The sequence below is a fragment of the Sycon ciliatum genome, chromosome 1, assembly GCF_964019385.1.
Source record: "Sycon ciliatum chromosome 1, ocSycCili1.1, whole genome shotgun sequence".
Classification (NCBI taxonomy): Eukaryota; Metazoa; Porifera; class Calcarea; order Leucosolenida; family Sycettidae; genus Sycon; species Sycon ciliatum.
The window spans coordinates 64,342,395-64,365,068 of NC_088643.1; the positions used below are offsets into that span (position 1 = coordinate 64,342,395).

General features: G+C 48.1%; 1 protein-coding gene across 1 annotated transcript; it reads right to left on the minus strand.

Annotated features, from left to right (window-relative positions):
- Positions 1-3,854: 3,854 nt before the first annotated feature.
- LOC135804847 (nascent polypeptide-associated complex subunit alpha, muscle-specific form-like) lies at positions 3,855-9,526 on the minus strand. Its single transcript, XM_065318810.1, has 2 exons — positions 9,124-9,526; positions 3,855-6,423 (listed from the first exon to the last, which is right to left on the minus strand). Exons 1-2 carry the CDS (start codon positions 9,218-9,220, stop codon positions 3,977-3,979), a joined length of 2,544 nt encoding a protein of 847 aa, XP_065174882.1. The 5' UTR covers positions 9,221-9,526; the 3' UTR covers positions 3,855-3,976.
- Between the last annotated feature and the right edge of the window lie 13,148 nt (positions 9,527-22,674).

Here is a 22,674-nt window from a genome sequence, read left to right on the forward strand (position 1 = left end):
GCATGTTCTTAGAAACAATTCGTACTGGATCATATCTATCCCAAAAGCTGCCGGAAAGCCAACACCTCCGTTCTTAACTTTTGGGCTGTGGCGTTCTTAGCATTTCAGGCTGGGCGTTCTTGGGCTCAACTTTCTTCAGCGTGCGACTCTACTGTACGTGCAATGCAATTACGTGTATGTGTACAGGGACGACAACCAAGTACATTACGTACAATGCTGCTCAATGAAATTATTGATCGACTAAATTTTATGCCTGTACGTACAGTATGTCGGTTTGGTACAGAATAACAGCACATGTGAGTGCACGAACGCTGCGTTCGTTTTTAACCGATAGAGGTAGATGGTAGAGGTAAGTGCACGAACGCTGTTCTACTGGATTTAGTAGTTTGCACCAGGGAGTAGTACAATACGTATTGCAAACCAGGGAGTAGTACAATACGTATTGTACTACTCCCTGGTTTGCACGATATGTACGAGCGTACGTGAAATGTTTATCTTTTCTATGGAGTTGTGTACAAATCCTTGATTTTGCTGGAAATCCCGTCGCTCTACCAACTTTTTTCCTGGTAGAGAAAAGCAGAATCTACCCTTTTGAGTAGAATTTTTTTCAAAAACGAACACCTCTACCGAAAGAAGTAGTTTCTATGCAAACCTGTAGGTCAAAAACGAACGCCCCCCCCCCCCCCCCCCCCCCCCTCTCCAAGTCTTTGCATTGACGATCTACGAGCATAAAAATTATCATTAATAATAGCGAGGTTTTGCATTCCGAAGGTTTTGCATTCCGAAATTCGGCAAAAAGATTCGGCACGCGGGAGCGAGGTCGAAAATGCACGCGAAGATTCGGCATGTTTGTTCGGAAAAAGCTCACTTTGCCGAAAATATTTTTCGGATGAATTTTCTGTAGAAGAGCGCTAGCGCTAGAGCGTGATTTATTCAAAGAGGTTTCTTATCTCGGCATCGCTTCCCGGCCCAGGCGACATCAGCGTCGTCAGCTACCTCTGATTGCTCCTCCACTGCTTGTCTCCTCTCTTTCGCCTGGAGTGTCCTCACCGTCATCTGTGTGGCTGAAAAGACTATGGCGATACTCATAAAATTTGACTTGGCTATGGAGTTGGTTTTCTGAGGCGACTGAGGAGACAGGTTTGGCCCTCGGCTCTTAGGGCGATCAAAGTTCGTTGGAATCAGCAAGAATAGGAGCACGGAACAGGACGTTGCTGATGCTAGGGCTCACGAAATGAAAACACATCATTTTCGACTTGCAAAACAAATGTTGGTCCGAAAATTCGACATTTTGATGTTCGACAAATGACCGAAGAGCGCCGAACCGAAATTCGGAATGCAAAACCTCACTAATAATTATGTTGGTAGATCGTCAATGCACAGCCTTATCTTTGCAACAGTACAGCGTCGACAGCATGTTACAAGGTGAGGACGCACAGTGCTCCTGACTACAACCATTAATAGTAATTATATTTTGAAAGCAGCTAAATCAGGGTGGATTCCGGTGTACTGAAATCCTGTACAGTCATGTGCTTTTATCTCTATAATAATACCAAGAGTACATAACCCCCAGGTTATGTAGTAATACTTATTGTATTCTTGATAATACCAACTAACTTCTATACGCCTCAAACCTGGCAGAGCCGGTAGAGGAAAGTATACTACATGAAGTAATATAATAATTATACATGTACCTTTGGGGCAGAAAATAAAGGAACGCATCTACGAAAAGATTAAGAAGTGTATGTACATTGTACTTGTAGTTTCTGCTGAAACCTGTAGATCCCAAACGAACTTCCCCATAGTGCACATACGTATACATGCCCTTGTGAAATTTCAAAAGAAACAGAGAAGGTTCGCTATCAGGAATCCGCAACTCATGTAGGTTACATGTATGACGATGCCAGCTATCAAGCAATGCTTGCATATACCTACAGGTGCTCATCATGGTATTACTACAGGTCTACTCTCCATAAATATTATAACGTAATCTCTGGGACCACGCAAAAAGTATGTTATATCGAGAGTTATGTTATGTAGAAAACCGTGTGTAAAATACAAGATGCACCTCAAAATGAAGGGTATTACAAGGCGGGTTCAACCGTGCAAACATATACACACTGTACCACCATCGACATCAGATACCATCAATGCCGCAGAATATATGCACAATAAGGATAAACTGGCTAGCTACGGCTACAGCTTGATTGTACCGCGCACGTGAATCTACGTTGTATCGAGAGTGCATACGTCGGGGACTGCGCCATAGGGTGCGTTATGCCGAGGTTTACGTTATGTAGGACTAAACTGGCCTAAACTGCCTAGCTACAGCTACCGCTTGATCGTACCGTGCAAGCGAATTTATGTTGTATCGAGAGTTCGCACGTCGGGGACCGCCGTAGCGTGTGTTATGTCGAGGTTTATGTTGTGTAGAACAACATTTGTATGGGAGTGATGCTGTTTCGGCGCGGGATTTGATTTTTTTTATGTACTAGCGAGGTTTATGTACAAGTAAGAGTTGTTATATCGAGAGCAGACCTGTATTAGGTAAACCTTGTTTTGTCATGTACGTCACACTGGTGAATGGATGCACTCACACGCGGGCTAACGCAACCATGCACACACTCCATACTATTGTTCTTGTTCAGGCGTGTGTGCTTGGCGGGTGGAGGCTGATGGGCAGACCAGCAGTTGATTCAGTGGAATGGATGATGATTGATAAGATGGCATGATGACTGGAAAGCATGATTGACGACATGTCCGGAAAGAGAAGCTTGGCCAGTACCGCTTACCACAGCAGCGTGCTCCGTGGCATGCGGCATAATACGCCGTGATGATCATTCTCACACGTACATTGTACATTCAATTACTAGTACTCATTCCTTCAAGTTCATACCACGCCGTGCCAAAGTTATTCTCATTTCTCCTCGTAAAAGATGTCAACACTGTGCCAGCATGGTGTCTCGATCTACATTATCATTTTGTGCCATAATTTATTCTATAGTCAATGAATTCTAATTCCGCCTTGAAGCATATGCATTGTGTTGAACCCAAATGAGCCAAATCAATAATTATTATGGAACGAGGTCCATCAGAACTTCCAAGATTTACTATGCCATTAGACGTACTAATATTATGTTATAATCAATGTAAAGTGATAACTAAGAAGTCTGTGGACATTATGCAACTGCATTTATATCTTTTAACGCAACAGCAGAAGCCATGTCATTGATTCCTGAGTGGAGAAATGAAGAAGTTGTTGCTTGTTATTTCTATGGATTCCTGCAGCTATACAATAAAGCTAGCCTGTGCTTCGACTGATCCAGGAACGTGAACACGATCATTATTAATTTTGTATTATAAAATAAGAGTTATAACTCGAAGTCAGCGGGATGTTAGCCCGGGAAACTGTATGCATAGCAATCAATTATACTCATGTCCAGGTGGTCAGCTACTCAACTGCAGGCATACGCACACACACACACACACACACACACACACACACACACACACACACACACACACACACACACACACACACACACACACACACACACACACACACACACACACACACACACACACACACACACACACACACACACACACACACACACACACACACACACACACACACACACACACACACACACACACACACACACACACACACACACACACACACACACACACACACACACACACACACACACACACACACACACACACACACACACACACACACACACACACACACACACACACACACACACACACACACACACACACACACACACACACACACACACACACACACACACACACACACACACACACACACACACACACACACACACACACACACACACACACACACACACACACACACACACACACACACACACACACACACACACACACACACACACACACACACACACACACATGCAAGCCAAAGAGTCCCGTGCTATGCACGTCACACCTGTTTCTTTACCCAATGGCTGGTGAGTCGCTTGACGTTACCTTTGGGCATGGGCGTTGCCTGCAGGTCGGCTATGGCCTGCTCCTTGGCCTGCGCTGTTATCAGCATTCGTCCCTCACTGGGCTTGGCAATCTTGTCGACAGTATGCTGCCGAGGGCTTGTGTTAAGCTCTTCGTACATGTCGCCGTCTGCATCGCCGCCGTACTCTTCATAGATGTCATTGCCATCATAGGCTTGCCGCCCTTTCTGATGCAGCTGCTGTACCCACTCCGGCGGGGCGGGTACGGGTAGATCAGCATGCTTGACACTCGACGAGGTAGATGCCACACGCCAGCCAGGTCGCAGTTTAGAGAGAGCTGCTTGCTGGGCTGGTGTTGCTGCATTGGCTGGAGCGGGTGCTTTTGCTTTGGACTTGAAAAGTCGACTGAAGAAGCCACCGGTTTTGGCCTCCTTGGCCTTTTTGGCCTGCTTAGCCCCCTTCTGTAAAATGGCGCTGCCCGGCTGTGCCATTGGTGACCTGGCATCGGAGATCTTCCTCTTGGCGACCTGGGGCGCTTTAGGAAGAGTGCCAGTCATATCTAGATACTCGTTGTTGTCTCCCGTCACTGCGTCTGCCAACTGCATATAGCCAGGTGTTTTGCCGTTCGGCTTAGGCAGCTGGCGTGTGCTTGGCAGGTTCTGCTCTGCGGGGCTTGGAACGCCTTCGGCCATCTCAATGTAATCCTCCTGCATGTACGGCTGTGCCGGGGAAGCCTCTTCTGGTAAGATGTATTCATCTTGGCTGGCGGTCACAGCTGCTAGATCTACGCTGGCTGGTTGCATGCTGGTGGGTGTCGCAGGGAAAGATGCTGAGCGTGGAATCGGTGTTGTTGGGTCTGGATCACAGTACATATCATCCGTTGCCTCCATCAGATCAACCTCTGACTCTGTGGGCAGGGGCTCTGGCAGTCGCTCTGGGACTGGAGGCTTTGATTCTGGTGTCGGCCGATCAGGAGGCAACTCGGGAGTTGTCTTCTTTAGACCTGACATGGCCTGCTGAAGAGAGTTACTGGCTGTAGAAGCATCGGCTACAGAGGGTGGAGATTTGCCTCGATCTACCTTTCGCAAGGACACTTTTGTAAACCCTGGACCAGCTGCTTGGCTCAATTCTGAGCCCAAGCTAGCACTGCCGGGTATAGAATGCTCTCCTGATTTGCCAGAGTCGCTGCCACTGGACTTGGTTGATGCCACACTGCGAAGTGAGGGTCGTTTGAATGCGGCCTCTTCTTGCTTGAATTTATCGGCCAGATGAGCGGTTCCACTGGACCTTTTCTTCATCTCAGGCATTTTGCCATCGGTGTTGCTTGGTGATTTTCTCTTGTCACTTGCAAGGAAAGGATTGCCCATGAGCTTTGCCGTTGATTTGGAGTCGAGTGGCTTGTGTTCAAACTTTGGCATGGCTGAACTAGCAGCAGAGAGGGTCTCACTCGGTATAATCTTGGTCTCTGCGGCAGCAGCTGCTCCTGCACTGCCCATACTGCTGCTGCTTGTTGTGAGCTTGCTGCTACTGATGCCAGCGGTCAGTTTTGGACGTTTCGCTATCTTGGGTATCTCGACCCGCTCATCGAGTTTCGACATGTCCGGCGTCGGAGGCAATTGTGGAGGTGCCTCATCAACAAGCGCTGCAATAGCCGAATCCATAGCATCACTCCCTGGTACAGCAGAAGCAACTTGGCCAAAAGCTTGCTCGGTAAGAGCACTTGGCTTTTGTGAGGGGAATGAAGATGGCATGCTGTCAATCTCTCTTGCTAGCTGATCAACTTCATCCAATATAGCGCTCATATCGGTGACCGGTAGTACACCTTCCTCATCTACTTTAGCTGCCAGAGCGTCAACTTCTTGAACTGGGGAGTCTGGTATGCTAACTTTGAACTTAGGCAGCCTCTTGACCAATGCCGAGAACCATCCCGTCTTGGGTAAATCTGCTACAGCATCTGTCACTCCAGCCTCAACATCTCCTATCTCTGACTTCTTGCTTGCCACACTCTCGCGCCATTGTTTCTTGATGGCACCTTGACTACCACTTGATGTCCATTGTGGCCACTGTACAGATGGCTGCCTGGTCATCTTTCCCAATGTTGATGATGCCTTAGAGTCGCCTGGCGAGCTGCGATTCGATCCAGACTCCACGTCAGATGGGTCTGACATCGAGTCTCTGTGAAACGCTGGATTGTTAAACGTGACCCGCTCAGCACTACTTTCATACGGGTTCGTCACAATTCTCTCAGCGAGCTGGTCATCCGTGGCAGATTTTCTGCCCATGCTGGGACCCGCTGTTCTCCGCTCTCTGACCCGCTGTATGAGGAACATGTCGACAAGCACTCCAATGCCCACGCCAGCCAGCAAACATCCGACGGCCACACCTGCCACAGTCCCACCAGATAAGCCACCTGAGCTGGACCCTGAAGCCATACAGATTGGAAAAACAAAACACATTTCATCGAATTTGGCACAATCTCTGTTTTATTATCTCAAACCCACCTTTCAAATGCCAGCAAAGTTTGCTGCATGCGATTGCTGTATGCGCTATTTTCTAGTACTACCCAATGGAATTTCACGGCTCTTCTGCCAAGTTCTTACCGTCATTAGAAGACAGTGTAAAAGTGATTGTCATGCTGCATAGTGTGTAAGCTGGGAAATGAAAGCTATGCAGCAGTTCCAGACTTTCCATTTTTAGTACTCCTCAGGGATTCGTAGCATACAGGGAGACGGCATGGGATCATAGTACCTGAAACGATGTGTGTTTTGACCACGGTTTTGGAAGCTGTACATCGTCCTTGGTCTACACAACTCACGATGGTGATCGCAGGATTGACCTGCTGATCCTGAGCATGGCCCGGACAAGTAATGCCATATGCGAGCATGTCATTGCATACCGTACTAGCGTGATTAGTGCCCCTGGGCCGCTATTTTCTATTTTTGTCCGTTACAGATGGGGAACTATTGAAGAGAAGGCACTATTGAAGAGAGGGCAACACTATTTCCATGCTGGTACATGTATATCTATGTCATCCAGCACAAAAACAAAGAGGGAGAAGAATAACAGAGGCTAAAGTTTACTCCTGGCTGGCGGGCGCACAGTATTCAAGAGAGGGCTATGTTTTTTCATTGGCTCTCATAGACAGGGCACTATTCGGGACAGGGCACTATTCGAGACAGGGCACTATTCGGGACAGGGCACTATTCGAGACAGGGCACTATTCGGGACAGGGCACTATTCGAGACAAGATACTTTTCAAGAGAGGGCTCTAATCGAGCGAGTACAGTGATTCGGCTCTCCCCCAAGAGTGACGGTAACAGGCTGCCCACGAGCGAAATCCACATCATTTAGTGGCACATTCTTCAGTGTCATCTCCATGTATGGCAGTGTATGCTAAGCCAGACTCCCTGCCTGGTGCTCATACACTAGTACCCGTTTCAAAATACAGTCAAATGTCTTTCATCTGCCGGGGTTGATGGATAGGGGACGGGTGGATCGCAATGAAAACTTTGTGTTCTTTATCAGTGAAGAGTCTACTGGTACTAAAGAGTAAATACAAACGGCATCTTACGTGGCTATATCTTTATCTTTCAGTCATTTTTCTATGTTTTCCCGGAGATTGATGAAGTGCTCTTTGGGTATGATTCTAAATCTTCTGAGCAGTTCCAACTTGAACATTCTTACATGTGTTCGCTCTGCAAATCTCAGTGTTCTACCAAGCGTATACATCTGGTACAAGCCGAGTGCAAAGCTCTGGATATACCGGGTTCAGGACAGTGGAATTCATCATTTTACTCATTAGATGATTCATTTTTCACACCTGCAAAGGCTTGATGTCAAAATGATGTAAATGGCGAGGTATACACTTTCCCGGCTACTGCTTCAGTCACTCTAGTTCATGTACTCTTGGTACTACAGTACCATGAGCACGTGCCCCCAAGAGCGTGCAGGTCTTCATGGGTAGCTGCATGACTTTGTTTTCAGAATTTGGTCATTTCATGATGAAACCAGGTCTATGTATGCAGGCGAGGTTTGAGGTTGACCGCGTGCCGTGCGCTCCCGGGTACAGTCAAAAAGCCTTTTGCGCGTTGTACAGATGCACGAAATCCCGTAGAATCCCGTAGAACCTAATGGGTGTTGAATGTGCAGGACCCTATTGTGTTTTCTGCTATTTCCACTAAGAAATGGGGCCTGAAGGCATTTCAAACGAACACCTTTGCTGACAAAGACCTAGCTAGTTATTAGTTCTAACCAAAGTGAAGAAGCTGGAAAAGAGGTTGTTTGCCATTAATTATGAGGTTAAAATTGGTCAAATGCGCATGCATAGCACACAATGAACACCCAATCGGTTCTGTACACACCTACGCCCTAGTACTGAACTTCGTACATCTGTACAACGCGCAAAAGGCTTAATGGATAACATCTTGGAAAGTGACCTACTTCTGAAAAAGAATTGCGATAGTTTTATCGGTGAAGTTTTACACACCCTAACTTGAGTGACGTACTTTTGGTACTGCAGTTGTGGCCAGAGAAAGCCGACCCGGGAACCGAAAGCAGCGCCAAACTCCGATGATGCGGCCTTTGCGGTGTTCGTATGGGCCTAATGAACCTGAAATGGAAACACTGTGCTGCCTTTGACTCGCTGGTCGGATTTCTTTGGCCACGACTGTTCATGCCAGCAGCAGCATGCCACTGCATGTACATTGTACTACCCCAGTGGTACCAATCCAACTAAGGTCGCTCACATGCACAGTACCAACATCAATGTACAACAGAACGTGAACATGACATTGTACATGTATTCTATCCAGTTCATACCCAGCTATGACCCACACACACCCTTTCATCATCTAGCCAGCCACAGACTTAGTTAGGTCAAGAAACAACACAGGAGCAGTATTTGGCCCGTAAAAGCGAATTTTCCGGAGTTGCTTCAAAAATGCAAATACTAGTATTATTAATTGTGTGCAGCGGAAATGAGCACAGGCTGGCCGGAATCGGCTAAGGACACACGTGCCCACTAGTTTGAGGGCAGTGACACGGAGGTAGTGACACTCATACCGGCGTCGTTCACAGATATGTAAACAGTTCGGATTCCAAAGTACTTGTATACCCGGCTTACCATTCTGCGCTGATGCCCCAAGTACATGATAGCAGACCAGTCCAATTGTCAGCAAGATCTTCTCCGAACCGCACCGCGGACCTCTCATTGTGGACATAGCTGCCTCGTCAATTGTAGCTGGACGCTAAGGAATACCAGCACCCACGGACGTATTCTTCGCGCGGTCACATAGCGCATGCAGCAAATGAGGTAAATGGTGGACAGAGAAAGGCTACTCACAGCGAATAATTGCTCATTGCTACCGAGTCAAATAAAGTCCGAGAAGCAAACAGGCGGGTTTGTGTTGATCTGACCAAATCATGTGCGACTTGCAACCCAATCATTGCATGAGCACCATTCCAGCATCCGCGAATCGTCAGACAGACCCGGTGAGTAGCTTCTGTGCTTGTAGCTGCACTACACATGTCGTAGGCGAGACTAAGTCTAAGGATAGGTGTGCTGCCTGCAGTATTGTGGTCTGCGGGGATTTGCCACGCCAGTACACATCATTGCAATGGTAGATCCTACAGCATGCAGCCCGACATCATGTACATGTACACAGTACAGGCGATAGGCTACAGCCAGGCTGAAAGAGCCGGCCGCATGTCGGTAGACGAAGATCTGGCCATTGTGATGGTGGTCGGATAGCTGCAGATGCCTTGGCTAGGACTGCCGTCTGGCTCCCTGACACCTCTCCAATCCAGTTGGGGTCCACCTCCCATAGAAGGAAAAGACATGGGTAGGCCATCCTTGTCAGAATTTCCATCCAAACCTTTTTCTGAAAGACAAACTCAGGCTGTGAGTGAACCGTGACGTGCGTGTGACGTCACAGACGCAGGAGTGCCATGTCAAACGTCCAAGCTCTCAACCTGTCAAAGTGGAAGTATTTAGCGCACGACACATGCACAAAGCGTTGAACACTGTACTGGCCTTGCATGGTGGCTGTAACGTATCAAGGAATGTGTCGACAGTCACTGAAGGCCCCCCCCCCCCCCCCCCCCATTGGCCTTGGCCTTGTCAAACCAAGCTGCAGCATGGGGCAATCAGGTGAGGTGGCTGCATGGGACACTGCCATGTGCCATGATGTGGAGCCTCAATCCAGAGCAGGCTAAGTGTGTTAGTTGCATAAAGTACAACTGTTCAAGATCCATCAGCAAATAGGGTCAGGATGATGCATGTCCTGGAAACTCTCCAGGATGAAACCATTATCCTTCGTCTAAGTCGTGTACCCTCTGCTAAATGCCAGTAGCCGAGGCCATTGTACATGCTAGCGGATTAGCGCACACATGATGAAGCAGTGGTCGAATCATAGATATGACTCCGGAAGTTAATAAGGGGATCGTTCTACATGATTTTTCATGGCAAGGTAACGTACTCGCCGGAAGCACATTAGGTATGGTCGTGGACTCGTGGACTCGTGGCCTGGCGTGGGTGAACTGTCCTAAGCAGCTACATGTACATGTAATTGAGGGTGTCCAAATAATTGTACTGTCGTCGTGCGACTCGGGTTTCAGTATGGGGTCGGAGGAGATGCATGTGCACCACCTTCACCACGCAGGCCTCATTGAAACAGGGGATATCTACTGGCTCTTGCACTTACTTGTTGGCCTATACTGTACGCTTAGAACTTACAGGATGATGTAGTCAGAATCCATTAAAAATACAGAAGTAGCGCTAGGCGGATAATGCTGGCAGAAAAATTTGCAGAATTTGCTCATGCATGTTTGGTATGTGGATAAGGAACTGGAGCAGAGTTCAAGGACATGCCTGCCATAAAGTGTGTATGGTTCTGCCAATATCACTGATTTTCGAGCAGAATCTCGCTGCCAATTGTTCGAGCATTATTCGCCAAGGGCTAGTTAGAATAGATGACTTGCACAAAGATCCGAGCCGCGAGTGAGACGGGGCAAGTGCACCCTGTGCACCCAGGCTACACTGCGGGCACCCAACATCGTCTGTAGTGTAGACTAGTGTAGTGTACTTTTTTTTGTCAGCATGAATGAACGGTGCACGGCATGTACATGTACATGATCAGTACCGTCACTGTCTTCAGCAGCTCATGAGTCATGCATGTGCACTTCCAGGGTTAGTGGAAGCAGGTATTGTACTACTCCCTGAGTGGAAGTACATGACTGTATTATTATGTGAAGAGAAGCCAGGCGTCCAAACCAACCCAAAAAACTCTTGCCTTATTCTTCGGTGAAATAGTTATAAAAAATTGCCTTACTAAACAACAGTGAGCATAGAAGCAACCTCGATGCACCCAATAATATGGCATCCGGGAACAGCAAGTGTGGCACGAGGATCCCAAGAACACGTCAAGTTCCATGCTACCCGCCGCCATCAAAAGAACGAAGGATAACTGTGCTAGCCTAGTTCATATTCAATGTAACGCTAACGGTACGGGATATAGGAGCCTGTTGGGTAGGCGTGGGTGAGCTGTAAAATCTTGTACGGTTCGCACAGCACAACATACATGCAGCAGTTATTAATAATAATAATCTTTATTTCAGGATTACCCAAAGGCTAACGCCTATCTGGAGGATCTCCTATTATTTTGATTGCGACGGTTAACGTCAATGGACGAGAGTCATAAAGCACAGTCCATGGGGGTTGACGTTTCTGGGCTTTCTTTCCGAAAGGAAAGTTTTATTTCTTCTCAAAAAAGCAGAATCGTGCTGTTATGAAGACAAGGAAGCAGCCATGGACATTGTGCCATACTAAAGGAACGACAGGTAAAAGATAAAGCACTTTATCTGAAAACTCAAGGACTATCCATAAATACAGCAAATGATAATCCTAGCCTGGTAATGTCCAACTCCGTCATGTGAGCCATTCGGTGAGTTATCATGGGAAGCATAATGTTCGAAATGCTGAAATTTGAAAAGTTGCAGTTGTGTTCGTCGCCACACAATGCCATCGCCAGTTCACATTTGAAATGTAGCCATTTTTACGCTTGTGTCCCTGTACACGGCATGGAAGGCTGAGCAGATTCAACTCTTCCATCGCTTCCTGATCTGTACAGTAGTGCGGTTGCGTTCCCGTTCCTGACACATCGGTCTCCGCTAACCAGCATCATGAGCACTCCAATGGTTCCCGCCGCTCCTTCCGTATCGTCCCAGCGCGCCCCGTCAAAATGTGAATTACTGTAGGCAACGGAGCCAGTGTATGATGAAGGCAAATGCACTGTTTGATGATGCTCCAACAAATCCTTTCTAAGACTGAGACCCAGCCGGAGCCGCATCGTCGTCATTACCAGCTAATCATGGGGAGGTATAATGTGACTTTCCACCACTCCCTGATTCAATCATAGTTTGCGAGCTTGCGCCAAACTGCTTTCTCACTAGAGCCAGGCATTGGATACATAATGGCTTCAGTAAGGTTTACAATGCTATGTCTCTGGCCTAAGTCCAAGTCTAGATACAGCTGCTCAGAGTAAGGGCTGATGAAGTGTTCATATCGGAACAAGTGAGACTTCAACAGTAGCTAGTACACATCAGGCCTGAGGGCTTCGCAGCGTTTCTCCAGCACACTTGTTCTCTCCTTCAACTCAGATACTACTTGAAGTACTACTAAAGGCCATCTGGCTCTCACACTCAGTCCTTCCACCCCGGGCCTCATTTTCGTGGTTTGGGCTTCCACTCTTGACTCGGCAGGTTCCTGGCCTCTCCGCAGTCTGTCCTCAGGAGACTGGGGTCGCTCTGGAGCTAGTGCAGCCGAATCGAAGGGAATCGAGTTCTTTCTCAGACGTCCACAAACTTTCGTTGTGCTTGACTTCGCTTCCACTGCGGGAAAGTAGTCACACTTCAGGACCACGACGTGCTTGTTGCAGCCTACACCAATGATACTAAAATAATATTCCCTCATTTTTTCTGCCTCCCGGCCGGCCGGCTCGAAAAGGAACGTATGGAATGGGAGCCTCAGTTCCATCTCTCGTCTGCTAGTGCATTCAGGAGCGTAGCAGCGCTTCGGCATGACGATACAAGCCGAATCAAAACAACTGTACTCTCTAGCCAAAAAAACTAGCTCAGTGTTCGTCAGGCAAAAAGCGAAACTTCGAAAGTCACGAACTCAAAAGGTGGGGAAGTCAGAGTCAGAAGGTCCACTTGCCCCGTCTCGAACCCAGACAGTCTTTGTGCAAGTCATCTATTCTCTGCCTTTCCTGGCAGCAAGAATCTGCAACCCCTCTTTCTAACCTACATGATTGTACTTTGGGGATGTGCGCAAAATGGAATGAAGAAAGCTAACTACAAAATTAATAATGCATCCGTATTCTTGTTCAGAATGGAAAGGTTATATTGCAAGTAGAAGCCACATCGCACTACACGTAGTCTAGCACATGTTTACGTCTTTTAGCTATCAGTCTGGAGATAATTGGGGAATTGTGTGTTGCTCCCTACGTGGGAGCTTGCGCTGTTCCTGCCGACTTGAATTCTCACTTGACTGACTCACGGCTGCCATCCAGAGCACACGAGAAGTCCATCGAATCTTCCACTCGGCAAACCTGCAAGAAAGCACCACTCCCTGCTCAATACACAGTGTTTTGGGTTATTCACCCCTCATCAGTTGAGCTTGAGTAGGCTGAGGAAGATTGTACCTGAAGAGCACCACTTATAATTATGTATATAGTGCTCTCGAGGCGTGACAAACATCACCATGGATACAAACTTACAGAGACGCTCCGTTTCCAGCGAGACAAACACCTCGTGAACACCAGATAGCAGCGTGAGTCAGTGTCGCGCATGGAGGTGCTGAACAAGCGCTGAGGACCGTTGGCCGTTCACAACGTTGTTGCCTTCAAACCATCTAGTTCGGAAGCCCGCGCCGGGGACAACAATGTGAAGGCGAAGTTGGTGCAACTTCGGCGATAAGTGGGGAATTGTGTGTTGCTCCCTACGTGGGAGCTTGCGCTGTTCCTACCGACTTGAATTCTCACTTGACTGACTCACGGCTGCCATCCAGAGCACACGAGAAGTCCATCGAACCTTCCACTCGGCAAACCTGCAATAAATCACCACTCCCTGCTCAATACACGGTGTTTCGGGGAATTCACCCCTCATCAGTTGAGCTTGAGTAGGCTGAGGAATATTTATCTGGAGATTGAGTGTTTATTTCTCTTATGTATGCGTAGCTATTCTCACTATTAGAAGCAGAACGGAATTGCCTGCACAACGCGTTTTCTTCACCTTGCAATGGCAGCGGTCTATATGAATGAGGGAGTGATTAGTCAGCCATGGAAACATGAGAAGAGATCGGAAAGTAAGAATGAATGACACCGCGGTCAGAACAGGGGCGTTCAGGTTTTGACCGCGGACGTACAGTCATGTACATGTAGGTCTGTTGAATAGCGGCACTAGACAATCTCCTAGTTACACTGCCCCGAGCTTGTTACAGTACAGCCTTCTGCAGCCGTTACCGAGCCTGAGCTTGTTACAGTACAGCCTTCTGCAGCCGTTACCGAGCCTGGACATGTAATCCAGTCTCCTAACTAATTCTATCTTCAAGTCTACGATTGCATTGGTTGACAATCCTCTTCCTCCCTCTTTCCTCTTGGGATGTTCCTACGGCCTAACCGTCACAGGAAAGATCAGCTTTGCTTTAATATCCACGTACATGTACATTTACAATGCAAATCTCGAGGTTAGTAAAAGGCATATCGACACTGAGAACCATGGGCGAATTCTGCATGACTAGCGGTCTCAGTGTGCAGTACTACCTGGATTGCACCGGAAGCTACATTGTACATTCAACTTGTTTTATTCAAAGCCCCACATTTAAGTGAATAATAGCAAGAAGGTACAAGAGAGGACATTGTACATTGTATTAGCAGAGTACCATGGTTACCATGGTTCACAATTCTCATAGTTGTCATCCTTTTCAAAGTGCCATTACTGGAGTATTAACTTCGGCTCGCTTTATCTACAGGTATGACTTAATGTCATATCACGAGAACAAAGAAATTTGGCTGTGTTTCTACATGCATCAATCCTGTCTACGACTAGAATATCAAAAAAAACAAAAAACAAAGACGTGTCAAGGACAGGGAATAAAGAATACAGTATGAAATGCATGTACATGTACATGTAATTGGTATGCTTCCTGACTTGCTGTTTCATGCGAGAGGCGACGAAATAGCAATTTTCCTGTGTCACTACGAGTTCCTACAAGGCAGCAACCACTGGGGTGACACATGCAAATATCACCAACAATGAACTATTGTTACCTTTGTGTGTGTGTGTGTTGTGTGTGTGTGTGTGTGTGTGTGTGTGTGTGTGTGTGTGTGTGTGTGTGTGTGTGTGTGTGTGTGTGTGTGTGTGTAACTGTTCAGATTTCATCAACATTGTACGTCGTGTTTTCTCTTCAACCTTTCGAAGTGTAATCTCTCACTGGTCTCTTAGCGTAGGCTAATGAAATCACACCACGGAAAGTACTGTTGAATTTTCATGTATATCCACCTCCTCCTGCTAGCTGTTGTAGAAATATACATCAGAAGCTAGTACGGTAATTCAACACCTTGCAGGCTGATATTTTCAGTCATTTGTGCTACTGTTCTCGTGCGTGACCCGTGGCCACTCTGGCGGCTTGGGCTGAGGGCGATGTACATGTACAAGGTGTAATGATGTGACAAACCCTTTAAAACCGGAGCTGATACCAACTTACCTGATGGACAGGAAGCGGTTGATCCGCATTCCGCTGTCGACACTTTTGCTCCAGTATGCTCGCCGGGCGTGTATGACACCGGGTCCTTGCCTGGGGGACCTGTGCGTGGTAATTCGGTACCAGCCACAAGTGACTTACACTCTGCTTCCCGGGGGACCAGGGGGCACACGTCCGGGGATGCTGTTGAAGTGAATACCGCTATGTCGACCTTGCGTGTGCAGGGCTCAGCTGATGTCCGGACCGGCTTGGATCTGCCCCAGCCGGAACCCATAGCTAGCTCCGACCCGTCGTTCAGGCTTGGTGATTTGTCTGCAGCGGAGACAGCTGGAGCCATAGAGGCTGCATATAACAAATGTGTTCACTTTCGCCCGAATGCTTTCTCTGTGCCGTCTGGAAATATTGGAAGACGATTTATCACTACCTTGACATCGTTCTATTCCTGTTTCGGAGATGGGGGATCGTATGAAATGATCGCACTCAAGATTGCAGCCGTCTACCAGATGCTAATGCTGCAGAAGCCGGACTGTGACAATAATAAATATGGTAAAATACTTGAGCGCCGCATGGACCAGTGGTCGAAGGGAGATTTTGCAGAGCTGCAACGGGAAGCGGACACCATACAGACCTCTCTTCTATCGTCCAAGAACAAACATAAACGTGATTCAGTGGGTCCGTCGGTTGACCCTGCTAGGCGTTTTGCAGATTATGTCACCGCGGGCAAAGTGGGCAAGGCGCTCCGTGGCTTGACAAGCGGTGATGATGGAGGCGTGCATCAGTTGGACGACAAGATTGACGGACGCACTGTCCGGGATATCCTGAAAGACAAACATCCACCCGCAGAGCCGATGAGCGAGGACGCCGTTATTGGTGGTGATCCACCTGCTCCACCTCATCCGATCTATTTCAGCAGCCTTGGACGTCAGTCGATTAAGAGTGCAGCGCTCGGTACGCAGGGTGCTGCGGGGCCGAGTGGTGTTGACGCCGAGAACTGGAGGCATTTTTGCGCTAGTTTCTCTGACGCCTCCCAGGGCCTTTGCGATGCACTAGCATCGTGTGCAAGGCGTTTAGCCTCCACGTACGTGCACCCAGCATCTTTGTCGGCTTTCACTGCGTGCAGATTGATAGCGTTGGACAAGCAACCCGGTGTCCGGCCGATTGGAATAGGTGAGGTCGCTCGACGCATTATAAGCAATGCCATCCTCTCCGTCGTAGGCCAAGCCGTTCAGGAGGCGGTTGGGTGTATACAGCTATGCGCTGGCCAGGATTGCGGTATAGAGGCGGGAATACATGCGATGCAGCAGGCCTTTGAGCTGGATGACACCGAAGGAATTCTGATGGCGGATGCAAGTAATGCATTCAACAGACTAAATCGACAGACTTGCTTAAGAAATGTTCGGCACTTGTGTCCATCACTTGCTACCGTTCTAATTAATACCTACCGTGATCCAGCTCATCTCTACGTGGACGGTGAAAGTATCCTGTCGCAAGAAGGGACAACACAGGGTGATCCCCTTGCAATGTACATGTACGCGTTGGGAATAATGCCCTTGATACGTTTGGCGGATGAGGCGGGTGCGGTGCAGTCATGGTTCGCGGACGATTCATCCGCTGCTGCTCGTCTTCGCAGACTCCGTCTATGGTGGGACATAATGGACAAGAGAGGACCGGCATATGGATATTACGTAAACCCAAAGAAATCGGTCCTTGTCGTCAAGGAAAGGTGTTACCAGGAGGCGACTGAATTGTTTCGAGACACTGGTGTAATGATAACGGACGAGGGATCACGATATCTTGGCGCAGCAATCGGAAGGGACAGCTTTCTTCAAAGCTATATCAAAACAAAGGTGGACGAATGGATGGGGGAACTGAAGAAGCTAGCAGTATTTGCACAAACCCAGCCGCAGGCTGCGTATTCTGCGTATGTGACGGGCCTCAGGGGTAGATGGGCGTTCCTCTGTCGTACCATGAAGGTACCCGAACCCATGTTCCAACCGCTGGAGGACATTGTGAAGTCTGAACTGATTCCCGCCTTAACTTGCCGTGCACCCCCAGGCGACACCCTCCGACGGCTTATGGCTTTGCCGTGTCGTCTGGGTGGGCTCGGTTTGATTAACCCTGTGTCCCTATGCCAACAATACGACTCGTCGGTTCGGATGACCAACCCTTTGTCTCGGAGAATCTTGTCGGGGGATGACTCCATCGGTGACTCGGTAGTGTTAATCAGATCGGCCAAGAGAGACGCCAAGGCATCTTCTCGACATCATCAGAAACTGGAATTCGACGCGATATCGGGCAGTGCGTCGGAGTCGCTACGACATGTCATAGACGTCGCGAAGGAGAAAGGGTCGTCGAGCTGGCTGACGTGCCGTCCACTTAAGAAATATCATTTTAATTTAACAAAGGGAGAGTTTTGGGACGGACTCTGCCTCCGTTACGGATGGACACCGGCCAGGGTACCGTCACACTGCTCTTGCGGCCAAGAGGCAACTGTCGCGCATTCCCTGTCGTGCCCCTATGGAGGGTTTCCCTCCATTAGACACAATGGTATTCGGGACGTCACGGCCCGGCTGCTGGACGAGGTGTGCACCAGTGTGTCCATCGAGCCCTTGCTGCAACCGCTGACGGGGGAGCGTCTTCGCTACCGGACCGCAAATGTGGAAGACCGTGCCCGGTTGGATGTCCCCCCCCCCCCAATGGTTTGTGGGGCAGTCGTTTTGAGCGTACACTTATTGATATACGGGTTTTTAATCCTCACTCACGCTCAAATCGATCTGCACCACATACTATTGTGTATCAGCGACATGAAAAAGAAAAGAGAAGGCACTATGAGGAGCGGGTGAGGCAGGTTGAGCAAGCCTCCTTTGTTCCGGCGGTCATGTCAGCCAGTGGCGGAATGGGTCCAGCATCAACAGCACTGTACAAACGAATTGCTCATCTGTTGGCGGAGAAGAGGGGTGAGCATTACTCTCATGTTATGGCATTTGTTAGATGCAGGATTTCCTTCAGCCTTCTGAAATCCTGTATCATGTGCATTCGCGGTTGTAGGCGTTTAAATTTTGGTTTGAAATTTGCACCCTCCTGCGGAGCCCACGCTGCTTTGGCAGTGGCGGAGGCTCGCTTGCCGACGTAACCGTCGGAGATCATCATGAACAATGGACTGACTAATTATTCACTTGTCCTGTCTTTATAAATAACATGTTATTGCATATGTTCTTGGTTTAGTTTTTGGCCTTTTTCGTGCTTTGGAGTTGATAACATTTTCCTCACTGCCACAATGATGTGACAAACCGACCGTCGGCCAGGATGTTTCGTAACACTCAGCATACAGTGTGCACAGCACCCTGTTGAGAATGGTTGAATGTAAAGCTAACGTTACTGCAATGACGATTGTACTGATGGTCAATTCTGGAGGTACAAGTCATACAAGTACATGTACATCGAACGGTATCCTCTAGGATGATAGCCAAGACGGTCCCAGTCATCGGTGCCCAAGACCATGTTGTATATGTACGTCTATCGGGAAGAATGCCCCTGACCAGATGCGGCCGACCAACCGACATCCCTTCAACCTTTGCGGCCAACCAAGTGCACTTGACTACATGTTCGTGGCATTCTAGTCACATACAACACATGTACATGTAGTAGTTACCGCGAGGGTTTGTTTCCTCGTCCTTGGCCAAGAGCTCAACAGTTCTCCTCATAGTCAAAATACGTACATGTACATTGTATATACACTTTGCGCTCCTTTTTAGGAATGTATCTTCACCGACCCCATGCGGGCTTGCTAGTTTTCAGGCAGCGTTACTATCCAGATGCATTTCTCGGTTCTTATTATTTTCAAGGCTAGAAGTTCGCGGGCTCCATGCTAGGCATATGCGGATAATGCCGGCAGAAAAATAATTGGCAGAATTCGGTACTTTTTCTGGTAAGTTTCATGCATGTTTGGTATGTGGATAAAGAATTGGAGCAGAATTCGAGGAATTGCCCACCATAAGGTTTGTATGGTTTTGCCAATTTCACTGCTTTTCGAGCAGAATCTGCCACCTTTTCGAGCATTATCCGCACACCCCTACTCCATGCTAGCTCTTGTACCCAGAGGCTGAGGCTATGTGTAGCAGTCGTGGCTATCGCACAATAATAATGATCTTGGATGCACTTGACAAAACCGTAAGAGAACCGTTCTAAGTATCCTGGTACATGTAGTGGTAGTGGTACATGTCATGGTGATGCACACTCGACCACCAAGCTGCGCTCTTTCTACTGTGTACAATCAATGTTCATGACATTGTACAGTATCAAGTGGACATTTGGAAAGGCAACACGCTACTAGTAGTAGACCTACGTGCCCGTGCGTCCTTTCTCTTGGAGCGGGTTGTGATAGCGCCGTCCAACTGCATGCATAGTTAATTCATGTAATTACCGGTACGTAGTTTGATGAGCTACTCTCGAACTAAACACATCCCCTGGGCCATCAGCTGATAATGAACGTGATCATGATAATAATAATATTTTCGCCTCTCTTGTCTCGTGCCAATCTGGGGACGTACCGCGAACTGTCCCCAGTCAGTGCAGATCTACGGGTGCCAAGCCACTCACACTCTGTCTGAATCTAGTAGTCCGGGAGCTGAAATCTGTAGGATGCTTTTTATTTTCGGGGTATGCCACTTCAGAGGGAGGACTTGAAACTTCGCACAGAGGTAGGCAAGGGTCTCTAGAGGACGATTTGAGAACTTGGCCGTCCCGAAGCTGTGCAGCAATGCCGGTGCAAGGAGGTTTGTTCGCTCGTCGAACACTATTTCGTTGCCGTGATTTCACAGTTTTTGCGCCATTCAGCGCTTGAAAAATGGGGAAATCAGCGGGTTTCGCTGACGTAACCAGACATTTTCATGCGAATGACTCAATTGTGCTAGATTTTCAAGAGAAACACAAAGAAACACGAAGCGAAACGCAAAGTCACACCGTCGATGAAGCATTTTTCATTCTGTTTGTATAATTGTGTCGTTCTGAGTTCTGAAGACAAACATACAGTAGCTGGTTCGTCGTCGGAGGACATGACTGGTGTTCCTGAGATTGTCGTGCGTAACGGCTAAATGACTTGCCACTTGACCCTGATGTCGACAGGCAGGTCTCGTAGGAACTGTCCGTCTCCATCGAGGTGACTCTTGATTGTTTTTACCAATAGTGTTTTGTAGATTGATCCTCACTACAAACAAGAGTACTCCTGCTACAAACGATTTCATGCTAGTCAATGAGCGGACTGACAACGTGTGTTAAAGGTGGTAAGGTACACACCATGGCAGCTGCCTTGAACGGAATCTTTGATTATACCAGTGAACGTAGAAATGCATGACTTATCTTGAATAACGTCTCTTTGAATCATTGTTTTGTTGAAGTTTCGGATGCTGCACAATGACATGCGCGTACGTGGAAGCATTCACATTGTAGAAGATCATGGGATGATTATTTCCCTACTTCACTCAGTCCTTTGTGTGGTAAATTGAGTAGTAGTAGACGTAGTATATTAATTTTAGGAATTTCCGCAAACGCAATCAGTAAATGTGGCGGTAACATGTAGAATATAATCATTTTAAAACTACAGCTACGGTGCATCATATTTATGTGAACAAAGGCTGAATGCAGATATGTAAACAGTGTCTTGGACGCGATATGCATCGGCACCGCATACATCCAGGCAAGACGATGTAGCGCAATATCTGTGTTGAACGGTTTTTGATCCCTTCATCATGGAGAACAGTATCCATTCTTCATCCGGTTTGCGATCCTCTGCTCTGTGCTGCCAACGACGTCCACTTGTTGCTCACATGTGTAGTGCTGCTGAGCGGGTTGCAACATTCGGACATGCATCGGCGAGTACCGTAAAAGCCCGTAATAAGGCCCTGGGCGGAAGCGTTAGCGACGGTCCAGAACATGGGCGCTAATGATTGGGTTGTCACATTCGGACATGCACCAGCAAGTATAGTACAGGGTTGGGGTGACCCGTTGCACTAGAAGCATCCAGTGCTGTAACCTTTGCGATGTTTGCAGCTATGCAGAGCAGTTATCTCCTGGGTTCCGACTGCTGCTCCGTGGAGATGATAGTAGGGCACTAGACAGCGGCTTTGTAAATTGCCATTCTGGAATGCTACCTCAGAGCAGCCGATGATGGTGACGTTCTTGCACAGCATGTTGTTGGTACCACAATCACAGCAAGTTCACTGGTGATGATTAACTTCTGGCCGCGTGTTGCATGTTTCTGAGATTCGTAGATAATGACGCGCGCGTGCATGAGTGTGTGTGTTTATATGTATGTATGCATGTGAGCATCGGCATGTGCGCATCCATGTGTGTGTGTGCGGGCGCGCGCGTGTGTCGTGCACATGTACACGTGTATGAGCGTGTGTGTGTGAGCATTTGCATGTGCGCATCCACCTGTGTGTGCGCGCACGCGTGTGTCGTGCACATGTACATGTGTATGCGTGTATGTGTGTGTGTGAGCATTTGCATGTGCGCATCCACCTGTGTGTATGTGCGTGCAAGCGCGCACGCGTGTGTGTGCGTGCACATGTACACGTGTATGCGTGTGTGTGTGTGTGTGAGCATTGGCATGTGCGCATCCACCTGTGTGTATGTGCGCACGCGTGTGTGTTGAATGCGTGCATGTTCGCACACATGTATGTGTGTGTGTGCGAACAGAGAGTCACATGTGTGTGTGTGTGTGTGTGTGTGTGTGTGTGTGTGTGCGTGTGTGTGCACTCATGCACACATGTGAGTACACGCTTGCGCGCGTGTGTGGGCGTGCGCGCGTGTACACAATCTCGCACACATGCATGTGCGCGCATCCACCTGTGTGTGCACGCGTGCGTGTGTCGTGCACATATACATGTACATGTGTATGCGTGTATGTGTGTGTGA